At 40.8% G+C, this 12,326-nt stretch overlaps 1 protein-coding gene and 1 long non-coding RNA gene across 7 annotated transcripts in view; one reads left to right on the forward strand and one right to left on the reverse strand.

The window, feature by feature from the left end:
- The window catches only part of ctif (CBP80/20-dependent translation initiation factor), a 56,620-nt gene that overhangs the window by 12,645 nt on the left and 31,649 nt on the right, over positions 1–12,326 (forward strand). For all 4 annotated transcript variants that reach the window (XM_037116787.1, XM_037116789.1, XM_037116790.1 and 1 more), the window contains exons 4-7: positions 990–1,112; positions 1,842–1,915; positions 4,070–4,174; positions 4,288–4,366. In XM_037116787.1, the coding sequence (XP_036972682.1) occupies positions 990–1,112; positions 1,842–1,915; positions 4,070–4,174; positions 4,288–4,366 (381 nt within the window). The remainder of the gene's footprint in view (positions 1–989; positions 1,113–1,841; positions 1,916–4,069; positions 4,175–4,287; positions 4,367–12,326) is intronic.
- Positions 10,396–12,326, reverse strand: part of LOC119029728 — a 73,291-nt gene continuing 71,360 nt past the window's right edge. The window contains exon 5 of one of the 3 annotated variants that reach the window (XR_005078063.1): positions 10,396–11,462. This is a non-coding gene — a long non-coding RNA (uncharacterized LOC119029728). The remainder of the gene's footprint in view (positions 11,463–12,326) is intronic. The other 2 variants (XR_005078061.1, XR_005078062.1) reach the window with 2 other exon arrangements.

The raw sequence follows: 12,326 nt of genomic DNA on the forward strand, positions 1-12,326 counted from the left end.
GCTCCGCTCTCAGTTCTGTACGTTCAGGTTAAGACTTCCCGTCTCTGTCAGCTGCTCAAGTGAATGATTAGAAAAGACTGCAACACCAGCCTTAAGCCATCACAGCTCCTCAGCTCGCTTGTGGTGGCTGCGGACAAAGTATGTGGTGTTCCTAATGACTCACATGGGATACTGTGATGAGATATTCAGCAACAGAATAATCCTAACTGAATGATCAGTCTGCTAAACATTGGTGTATGTGTGTCCTCACTGCTCAGTTTTGACTACGCAGTCGGCAGAGATTTTGAGTGTTACTGCTCTTCTGAGATTTATTGGTGTGATTCAACAGGAAGTGAGTGATGAGGTGGAAACAACATGGGTGAGAAGTTCTGTGAGAACAGAGTGATCCAAAATATGAAGGAGGTAGAAAGGGAGACTAGAATTGAAATATCAGTGTTTGTATCAAAACATCAGATTAATTTTCAGTGCAGCAAAATTAGGGAGCTTGTTTGTAACAATCAGCTTCTGAAAGAATAAAGAATCAAAGACTTGGCAGTGAAACAAAACAACCCTCATGGTTTGTCTTCCCTGAAGGTGTAAGTGAAACTGAGTGAACTAATAACAGTCAGAAAGAATTCAACAAAAACAAAAACAAACATTGGTGCTGTTATTTCAGCTCATCATCCACATTGTTCAGCAAAGTCTTGAGCAACAAGGGTGGTTGTTATGTCTTTACTATGCACACAAAACAAGCACAACAGCAGGAAAAGTAGTCTCCAGTGACAAAAAGGGAATCCAACCAGCTCAATTAATTTAGTTTATTGATTTTTGGGGGAAGTTAAACAACGTTTACAGCAGTGTTAGCCAGTGATGGTTAAAAATAACAATATAGAAGAGGTGAAACTCGCCAACAGAGAGCCAAGTGTTAACAGTGACCTGTACAGAAAATATAACAGAATTTTGATTAAAATAAGACACTCAGTGTTTTTCTTTCACCTTTCTCTCTGCAGGACGAGTGGGAGCACAGCAGTAATGGCAGTACAGGCTCAAGGCCTAGTTCAGGTTCCAGACCAGGATCCGGCTCACGCTCAGGCAGCAGAGGCAGAAACAACCAGTTCAAAGGCCCTGCCAAGGTACAGATATATCCGAGTGTGTGTGTGTGTGTGTGTGTGTGTGTGTGTGTGTGTGTGAGTGTGTTTGTGTCTGACATGTTTCCCACAGCTTTCCTTCAATGAGCACCTCTGAAAGAAATGAACGGGACCATCTTGGGAGGACTGATACTCTTCTGTTTACTTACTCTAGCCATCTTTTAGCAGAAGTACATAAACTTGTCACCACTAATCAAACCTTCACCACCATTAAATGTTAAAGGGGCAGTCCACCCATTGAGTAGCAGAACGTAGCCTGTGAAAATGGTAAACAGTATAATGTTTTCTGAAGCTTTCAGGTGGCTTGTAAATCTGAAAAAAACAAAACATTTATACTGTTATTGTGAATGAATATCAGGTTACCTCGGGATTTGCCCTTTTTTAAACTTTGCAGTTCTGACAAAAAGTTCACCTGGAGAGGCACTGACAGATGCTATTGAACTGCATTATGTTACATGTAGGATCTACCGTTTTTGGTCAGGGTATCTCTGCTGCTTCTCTTTGGACAATAAATTTGTCTCTCTCAACTTTGTGGAAGTGCAGTGCCAAGTTGGTGAAACACTAATTTCTTTCCAGCTTACTGATTTATTTAGGATTGAAAAGAAACACTTGACCCTGAGTATTCCCAGTGTCGCACCTCATTTGTAAATGTCAAATACAGGCTGATCAAGCTATGTTACTTACTAATATCCGTTTTCCTCACATGCTGTGTAGAACGGGAACAGAGATGGCTCCTTTGACATCCTGGGCACTGACATATGGGCTGCAAACACGATGGACTCACGCGGGTACGTGTCTGGCTGTTACATAAACCTTGTATGTTGTACAGTTGACTGGGTCTGAATTCCAGCCATAGTTTCTGGAGGGTCATATGACTGATTTAGTCACAGCGAGTCTCTTAACCTTCACCTCTCGCTTGTAGTTTGTAACATACTCTTTTGTACCCTTCAGGTGCTGTTCTCTCTGTCTTTGACTTCCTCTGTCATTTCCCAGCTTTGACTTCAAACCCTGGCATTTACTGCAGGTTTCTTCAGGACTGGATGTAAACATGAAATCAATTAGGGAGATTGCAGCACAGCCAGCTCAGTCTCCTCAGCCCACACTAACTTTAAGTCAGGATTAAAAGCTGCACTGCTGAGTGGCATTTGCATTGACGACAAGCCACATATTTTCTGCCAACATCCACATCTTGCGTTACATCCAGCCACTGGAAGCTCACACTGCTTCCTGTGAAAACATTAAGCCTCAATGCTTGAAATCGTCTTAGCCTCAACAAGTGAGGTTTGTGTATAAATCCTGAGAAAAATCTTTTTCAACTTCTGTGTGACAAAATGATTTTTCAAACAAGAGCTGAACCTTTAAAACTTGTCGTGGAAAAAAAAAGGGAACCAAAGGAAATGAGTGAGACATAAATCAATTACGCTGGAGGGAGGACAGGTTGCCATGGTAACAGCTGCACGGCAGCCTCAGTTCCGGCCACGTTGGCACATCTGAGCGCACCGTGAAGGAGCTGGCACAGTAGGGTGAGGAAAGCAAGTCTCCCTGCATGCACACAGACGGAGGTGAAGTGTAGTATGGATTGAATATTGAATGATTATAACAGACAGTGATTGATTTACTTTGATCAGGAGTCTGGTTAAAGCTGTGTGGCCCTTAGAGTGAGAGGCTTATCTGTGGCTTAGAGGCTCAAAACAGAAAAATGTTGGTAGTAGGCTCAGTATTACTGAGTTGGTAGTTCAGGCAGTCTTTGTAGGGTTGGTGGTTTGAAGCTCAGCTCTTTCAGTCCATGTGAGGAAGTGTCTTTGAGCAAAACATCTTCTCATGGGTATGTACAGGTAAAATTGTAAATGGACAAAGGTGTTTTACACAATAAATTCATACCATAAGAATAAAAATATATCGCTAAAATAATAAAATAAGACTTGTACGTTTGTCAAACTCCTGAGTCTCTTTTATTATCTTGTTCTTATTGACATATTTCCAATTTGTTAACTGGAGTGAAAGAAGTGAAGTCTCGTCAGGATGCCTCTTCTAGTGGTGACGGAGGTTTATTATAGCATCATGTGGTCAGTGAGTGATGGAGCCTTTTACTGAACGTAGCTGCCACCTCAACGCAGCTCACAACAGACCTGCCCTGGAATGTATTTCACTTAATTTAAAAGCCGGTGAGCAACAAGAACAATTTAATGATAGATAGTTATCTTGCTCTGCTCAGACACTCCATTGCCTGCAATCTAATGTAAGACAAGAAGACCGAGATTGTAACAACTAACATTAGCTAGAAATAATTGATAAGACAAGGACTGTGCGTGATTTTTTTCTTACTCCAGTTTTTCAGTAGTCACATAAAGCCATGTCAGTAGGGAATTTAAAGGCCCTGAAAGCCTTTCTGGGGCGGTAGAAGCTCAGTGTGTGGGCGGCCGAAGGATGGCCAGTGGCCTCTTTTGTCAATCAGCATCTTACTGTGAATGATGGGGTTCGCCAGGAACAAGGCTCACAAATGGATGTTAGGCATCTTCTGGTTAGTGTGCATCATGGAGAGATTTCTTTGTTCAGAAGAGAACCCTGCCCAGTAACAACCAGTTAAAGCAACAGGCACTTCCATGAACCGATCAAGATTTTGTAATATTTGAAACAAAACGTGATGACATTAGCCGTTTGCTTATGTTACAAAGCTACTGTCAATCACATCTGATTGCACCACACTCATTTTTTAAGTGTGAAACCCTTGTTTGGTGTTTTTTTTTTTCTCTTTAAATTTGATTAGTGCTCAGTTAGAAAAAATATTTGGATATGAAACCAAGAGTTTTATCCTGAGGTTTTTTTTTTTCTTGTGTATAAAATGTGGATGCTGTCATGTACAACTTCTCACTCTTTCCATGTGGGTAAGCATGGATGTTGTCTGTAATGTCTAATCTGTGTTTTTGTCTGTTCGGTTTCAGAGGTGCTGGTTGGGACGTGCAGCCAGAGAAACTAGACTTCAGCCATTTCCACAGGAAACACATACGAGGAACGCCAAAGCACCTGCCACACATCGACAGAGAGGGGTAGGATCTACAGAACGTGGTTTTACTGATGCTGCCCAGCTCTGTCTTAATATTGTTTTCAGTTTCCCACGTTGACCTTTATCACATATTGAACCCTGCTTCTCTTGCTTCAGGATGAACAAAAACAAGTTTGAGGAAGATGACGGCATAGACATGAATGACATAGAGAGATTCCTACCCCATCTGCGCTCTGTAAGTCACAGATTTTCCCCTTTTTTAGAGTTTACTTCAATATTGATTGTTTTATTACTCTGACATGTAACACGTCTTATTGTACAAATATTTACTGCAGCATTGAGCCTTTTGGTCAATCAGTTATTATTACAAAAACACTGATCAGACAGACTGACAGAATGGACTATGACCTGCTGACAGAAATCTTCTTGCCAAAACAGCAACCTTCTGCTGTATTAGTTGGTAGAGAGTGACCTCTGTTGGTGTGATAGACGAATAACAGGTGTAATGATCGGCGCTTGGGTGCTGCACTCACAGCCCTAGTAAAGCCCTAGAATATGAAACAATACTGCAAAAACTCTGATTAGCTTTCCTGTTTAAGAAGAAGAATATCTCTCTTCTTTGTTAAGAAACAATTATTACATGTTCCATCAGTCTACGTAGATTACATCTTTGACATTCAAGTGAGAGTGGCTGGTCATAAATGGACCTTTGGTGTCATCTAGTGGTCAGATACTGATGTTGTAACTCCAACTCTCGGAAGTGCATAAAGATGTTATACTGAACCCTAGTGGTGAAATGTATGTAAAACAATCACAGGAAGGCACTGAACCCTCCAGTGAAGTGATGAAGTTCATCTGACATACAACAACTTGAGGGAAAGGCACACACTTTTTACACGTCCATCTCAAAAGGATACTTTCATATATATGTGCCTACATAAATATGTAGACTGAGAGAGTTATTAGTTGCTGTAATATTTTGTCATAAAATGAGTCCAATGTAAGTGACTTAGAAAAATAGTAGTTTTTTGTTGGAAAAAAGTAAAGAAAGCAAAACAGTCTTCTGAGGTTCTGCTCAAGCTAAAGGGAGTCTGTGTTTTGCTCATTCAAAAGTATTTTCCAAAGTTACAGTCTCGTCTGTAGAGCCCCCACCCCCCTCACTGTTTCCTTAGCTTAGAAGTACTAAAAAGTACAGGACTTTTTGATCAGATCACTGATTTATAATGATGTGTCCTCACCTTATTCTCATCTATAGCACAAAACATAGTGAAAAGTACACTGTGAAAAAAACAAAAAATAAATGGGACACAGAATTTAGATCGAATTTGGGAAAGACTCTGTGTCTCAGTCTCAGTTGTCCACCACTCCACCCCCTCATCTCTGAGAGGAGTTTGGTAAAGCGCCTGTTAAAGCTCAAAGTACCTTTACCTTCAAACTGTACTCAGCTGAAGTATTCAGCACATATGTTTACTGTAAAGTTGTTGTGTTATCGCGTTAAACTGCAGTTCACTGTTAAAAACACCATGTTTCTCTCAACAGAACATCTCAGCTGCTGTAATAAGCCGTTAGCTCCCTTGAAAACACACCACAGCGTTCCACTAACAGATGAGTTGCTGTCCATCTGTTATGGATTTGCAGCACCCAGCATGGAGACAAGTGATCACACTATTTAGAGCAAATGTAAGATGATACTCATCAGTCGGACCATCCACACTAAATCGACTGTAACGTGAAAAAAGCATCCACTTTATTTGATTTACTCAGACTTGAACAGACGCGCTGAAGGACTGATTGCAGAGTGATTCTCTAGTGTCAACATTTTTCCCTCTGTTCATATATTTAACAGTCTGAAGTTAAAGGTATTTCTGAATGTGACGTCTCTGGCGTCAGCAAAGGGAAATAAATCTGTAGAATTAATTTCGCAGCTGTGTATACCTTTGCACTCCACAAGGTATTAAGCATTGTGTTTTCCAAGGTGATTTGTGATTCACTTGGGGTGGCAGAGTTCACTCTAGGTCACCAATGTCACCCTCGTCTCTTCCTTCCCTGCCTTCTGAGCCAAAACATCTTCCATCTTTCTTAGTGTTTGAGCCACAGTGTCTTCCTCTTTCCTTCCCCTCTTGGCTTCTGAGCCAAGCTGCGTTTCGCCTCCAGTAGCGTTTTCAGCCAAGATGGGCCTCGTTGCGCCACCAAGATGGCTTCCTCATTGTATAGTTCCTGAGCCAAGATTTGCTGTTTCCGTTCATTCAGTCATGGCCAACAGTGAGAGATGGGGTCAACTGCGTTTGTCTGGTGAGCTTGGGATCGGATATGTGTTGGCACTGGGACACAGTAAGGTCAGAGACACAGAGCTGGGGAGTGATTGGTCTTTTTTCTGTCTTTGTCACATTCCTTAGCTGTTTCTGTCTTTGATTGTCCTCTCTTCCACTTTGTGTCTGTGCTTGGTATGAAAAACTTGGCATCTGTCAGTCTTAATCAAAGTCTAATTAAGGAGTCATGACGTGGTGATGCCAAGCCTCTGATGCCCAGTTGTTGATGAGGCCATCCACTAACGATATCCTACTTGGTCCGATATAAGCCCCCAAAACGACGAGGGGCAATAAAGTTTCCATTTTCCACTCCCAGGGCCAGTAGTTTTAGAGAGACCACACTGTAACATAAAACACTCAAACCACACTCACTGTAAACTTCAGCTGAACTGAAGCGGAGTGGTTTGCAATCAAGAGAAGTTATGTTTCGTGTCATGTCAAATGTCCCGGTTTCAAAGCCAATTGTTAACCAGTATCAACATGAATGCCGTTTAAATCATCAACAAAAACTGAGTCCACTTTAATGTCCATCATATGTGCTCTGTGCAGCGGAGAGATGTAGGAACATATTAGTATTGGATTGGGACTCTGTGTGGGGAGATACTCTGTGTGGGTAAATGACTCAGACGAGGGCAAGAATCACATGCAAATCACAGCAATACAGAGCATATCATGGAATCTGTGATATCTGTGAGCGTGTGAGATGCAGGGGAATAGAGAGCAAGTTTGTTTTGTGTTAGAAAGTGTATGGATTGTGGTTTGTTGCTTTGAATCAATGCTGTGTGTATGTGTGTGTGTGTGTGTGTGTGGCTTTTTGCTGACACTTTCAGTTTTGTTACACACACAGACCCTCCTGACTGTAAGGAACCAGAACAATCTTAGGAGACAGGGGATTTTTATTTGTTCCTACTTAAACAAATAACCGGCCTTTGTGTCTTGCTTGTCAGCTCATGGCAGTGTTCTAATGTCATAACGTACATTTACTTGTACAGCAATGATAGCGCTACATTCCAGAGGGACATATATATACCGGCCATTTCGTCTATAGACCTCATACAAGACTGCCGTGTGTCGACCGGACACCCTGTGTTGTTTTTCAGGTATCAAGTTGTTAACAGTTCTACCAAAGAGACACTTTCCCACTCAAGTTCTCAGAGATAAACTAAAATAAAGCCCGATGATTAGGGCCTAGAGAGGTTAAAAAATCCAGTATTCCATCAAATAAAAATGAAAAGATTTGACACAAGGTTTTACATGTGTTTTCTGCCCATCTAAATCATCAAAATACCCCCCAGTTTTATCTCGTGACCAATTGTCAGGGCCCCACCCCGAGCTTGGTTACCACTACTCAGCTGTATATGAAGTAGTTAAAGCTAGCTCCACGAAAGCAACAATTAAATGGTTGTAATTAATAAACTGATGCATCAAGATCATGCAAAATTATCAGTCACAGGGGACATCAAACAGCTGAACCATATCTTTTAATTTGGATACTTTCAAGTAGATTTTGCTGTGAATACTTTAACTCAAATGTGAGTCTGATTCCAGGAACTTAACCTGTAACGGAGTATTTTAACATCTTTGTGTTTGCACCCTTGGTCTAAAAAAAGAATTGGGAGTAGAACTGGGATTTCCATCATTGACTCAAGTTCAAAGCATTAATTGTGCATTGCGGATGTTAGATGTAACAAAGCAAAAACAATAACGCATCTCTTTTCCCCAGTCATCACCTTCAGCTACTGTACGGCAGAGCTACATCATCCAAAGTCCCCGTCTACGTTCCACACATCCAGCCAACATTCACTTCCCCTTTCCAGGAGCCAGAATAGACTTACAAATAGCCCTGGGATGTGGAAAACATCTCGTTTGTGTGTGTGTGTGTGTGTGTGTGTGTATGTGATGTGTGTGGGTGTGCGAGTGGTGAGAAAGGGCTTCCTCCTCCTGCCCTCAGATTCTGCTGCACCTCTGCCGGCCTCTCTGGAATGTCAACCTGCTCATACAATAACCCTGCATTCATGTCCAGTGTCAGGTTGTAACGACAGAAGCATTCAGAGGTCAGAGAGCAGCACCGGTTTGACTAACATCAAACAAAGGAACGTGATTTACTGTTTTATTGACCAATAATAATAATTATAACAATACACAATAAAGTTCATGTGTATAAGCCTTTGTAAAGCCAATGTTATTAAGTATATTAAAGTTGAAGTGTTTAATAATTTAAGTTGAAGATGCGAAAAAAAAGCCTAAAATTATAAACAGAATGTAAAGAAATACCAGTTTTAGTTAGCATGCTAACCAGCTAGTGTTGACACCAATTCTTAAAGTTCCCCATATTAGTCATTCCAGAGCAAAGGCAATAGCAATCTGAACAGTTTTTAAATGTCAGAAACTCAACTTAATGTCATATTATTAAGTTGCTTGAGTGTCTCAAAAATAACTCACAATTTACAGGTTAAACTGTGTCCACCTTTAGTAATGGCCAGGTAAAGTCTCACAAACCCACACACCATCAATGATTAAAATGTTACAGATATTGATTAGAAAAAAAATGCTTTTGCGTGTTAAATTCCCCAAAACATGTACCAGTTCTGTTAAGCAGCCCCATTCAAAAAACACAAATCTTAAGTTTCTCGAAAACCCAGAAATTTTAGTGACTTTGATTTTCTCCCGAGACGTGTGTGTGTACCTGTGGGTGTTTCCTGCGCCTACTGAATTAAAAAAAAAAAAATACCAGAAAATGTTAACTCATCCCCAAACCACAGTTTTGTGTGTGTGTGTGTGTGTGTGTGTGTGTGTGTGTGTGTGTGTGTGTGTGTTTAAAGTCATGACATTTATTATTTTGATGAAAATTTACCGAAATCATCTTTATGACCAGTATCTTCCCATTAATGATTCACACACATCTTTCCAGAGCCATTAGACAAAAACAGTATATTGGATCAGAATAGCCTCATCTGTGGGAAACGGAGTGGGTACTTCTGTTTCTGTACTACTGATGTGACCTGATGTTCTTTCCCATGAGATCATGTATTTCCTACCAAGGCCAGTATCTGTAGTCTTCAGATTCTACCCTAACAATAATAATGTCACATTATAAAAGTTCTCCATTACAAGTAAAATGGTCTCCTTGATGATGTAACTGAAAGGCTCTGTGTGTAGGATTTGGGCTAAAACATGATATATAATAATCATAATATTGTTTTGGTGTGTTTACTGATCACCAAGCATTCACGATGCCAACACACCACTGCTCATCACCTACCCACCATGGTGCAGTCTGTTGACTCAGCACATCAAGTGCTCGATCAAGGAAGTTGTAATGGAGACAGGGCTCTGTAAAGATGCAGGGACAACAGTTGTTTTCCCTGTTGCCTGGCCAGCCCTGAGTCCTATTTCATCCATTTTACTTCCCTGTGACTGGACATTAGCCACAAGCAGCCTTAAATCCAAGCTGGATTAGCGTGACTCCCTGGGGCGGTCTGGCTGGTCAGGTTCGACCATTGTGAGATGCTGTGGGCTGGTTTCATCTCCAATCACCCATTCATTCAATCAATTTAACAATTATTGACATAGATTCTTCTTCTTGTTCTTTGTCTTCATCTTCTTCTTATTCTTCTTTGTCTTGTTCTTCAGCATTATCTCATTTTACACTCTCTTATTATTCTATTGTTGTCTTTACATATATATATATGTATATATGTATATATGTATATATATATATATATATATAATATATATATATATATATATATATATATATATATATATATATATATATATATATATATATATATATATATTTATATATATATATTTATATATATATATATTTATATATATATATATATATATGTATATGTATAACTGCATAGCATTCTCTGGCATTAGAATTTCCTTTGGGATTAATGTAGTTCTACCCCATTTTAAAGCCCCCTGCTCTTAATCTAAAACCTGCACTTCCTTTTCCAGTGCTGATTAAGGTTTCTCTGACGTAGGTTTTACTCGTTTGCGAATAAAAATGAAAAAAAAAGAAAAAAAAGAACAGACCAACAACAAAAATGTAGGCCGACATTGCCACGTTATATAAGTGGCGCCTGGCTGTAGCTTCATATTTACAACGCAGACACAAGAACAAACCCCTCTTCTAAGTGATGCAGTTTTATTTGCGGCTGCATACAAGCACATATATCCGGCACATTTATGATTCTGTGTCCATATTAAGAGCTTTTCATTTCACAAGTGATATACAGCAAAGACCTGTTTTGCTTCCACGGCGTCGATGACAAAATATCTCCCAAGACTGGAGGGCACCAGAGAAGGAACTGAAGGGGGGTAGGGTTAGACCAAGTAGAGAGGGAGAGAGCGGCCAGTCAGTTAGGAGACATCCGGTCTGTGGTCTGTGAACAAAGCCGTCCAGCAGGGGAACAAAGCAGGAGTCTGGAGCTCAGATATTACAGACTGGTTGGCCCCTCTGTCTGGAAGTGTACGTGCCGCAGAGCAGGACTCCGGTTGAGAAGGGACACTGGAGGCGGGTCGGGCTTTTCAGGCTGTCTGTCAGCTGTCAATGTGTCTGCATTCCACTCACAGTATTTACTCACACACGTTCACTCTTCCCGCATGTTTCTGCTCACATCAAACACACTCGCCTGTCTGCTGCACGTCTTTTCTCTCATCTTTTACCTCGTCTCCCTTCGGTTCTTCCTATTTGCTGTTTCTGTTTTCCTCTTCTCCTCTGACCACCTTCTACACGCTCCGTCCGTCTTTCCTCCCGTCCTCACGTCGTCCTTCACTCCACCCCTCCATCCTTCAAATGTTGGTGGGCAGCAGAACAATATCCAGGGGGTCATGGTGACCGGCAGCCCCCTCCCTGTGGTCTCTTCCTGCTATTGTCCTACCGCTGCTTGGCTCCTGCACTCTATTAACCGCACACATACTGGCTTAATCACCACTGCTCACTGTTGTGCTCGGGCTTCAATCATGGGAGAAACACTGGAGACTCGAGTACATGTTAAAGCAGGATACCTGGGGAAATTTGTGAGCGAATTCCACAGAGATATTCAATAATAGTCCGTGAGTGAGTTATCACATGTGAATTAAAGCCAGAATGTGAGCAGGCAAACAAGATTAATCAAATGTGCTCTACTAGTAGTGCATAATAATGAAATGCACATTGGAAAACAGTTGATAACTTGATTTTATGCAATTTCTTTCTTTATTCTCCTCTTTAAATTTTATTTATAAACAATACTTGGCATATTACACGTGTGCCAAACCTAGAGAAACAAGGTAACGTCCAGCCTCATTCTTTATCCTTAGTATATTCATGTTAGGTTGACTGCTGCCCATAGTGTTTAAGGGATGAAAATGATCGGCCCATATAAATGGCAATTTATATTATTGGCTGTTGACCGATAATCAAATCATGGTCGATAAAGAGAGCTTATAATATGAAGCCAAACTGCTTTCTGGGACTTAAAGGAAAAGGTCACAATAAAAAGAAAATTCAGTTATTATGTACTCGCCCTCGTGCCAATGGAGAGTCAAGTGAAGGTTCTTAGTCCACAAAATGTTTTCTGGACTTTCACAGTAAAACAGCGCCGCAGCATTCTCCTGAACAGATAAGAAGAAAAAATAGATAAAAATGCCTCCATACAGCATTACATACATAGATAAGTTATTACTCACATCAATTTTTAAGTCCCTAATCATTACATTGGCTGCTAAGCTGAAAGTTCGCACCTCGTCTGACTGCTTTGCTGTAAGGCTCCAGAAATGTTCTGTGGACTAAGAAACTTCTCCTGACTCTCCGAGAGCACAGGAACAGAGTAGAGGAGAGTGAAACATGTCGTCACCAATGTGGACATTTTTGCATAGTTCAGGGGAAGA

The sequence above is a fragment of the Acanthopagrus latus genome, chromosome 12 (genome assembly GCF_904848185.1).
Source record: "Acanthopagrus latus isolate v.2019 chromosome 12, fAcaLat1.1, whole genome shotgun sequence".
Taxonomy (NCBI): Eukaryota; Metazoa; Chordata; class Actinopteri; order Spariformes; family Sparidae; genus Acanthopagrus; species Acanthopagrus latus.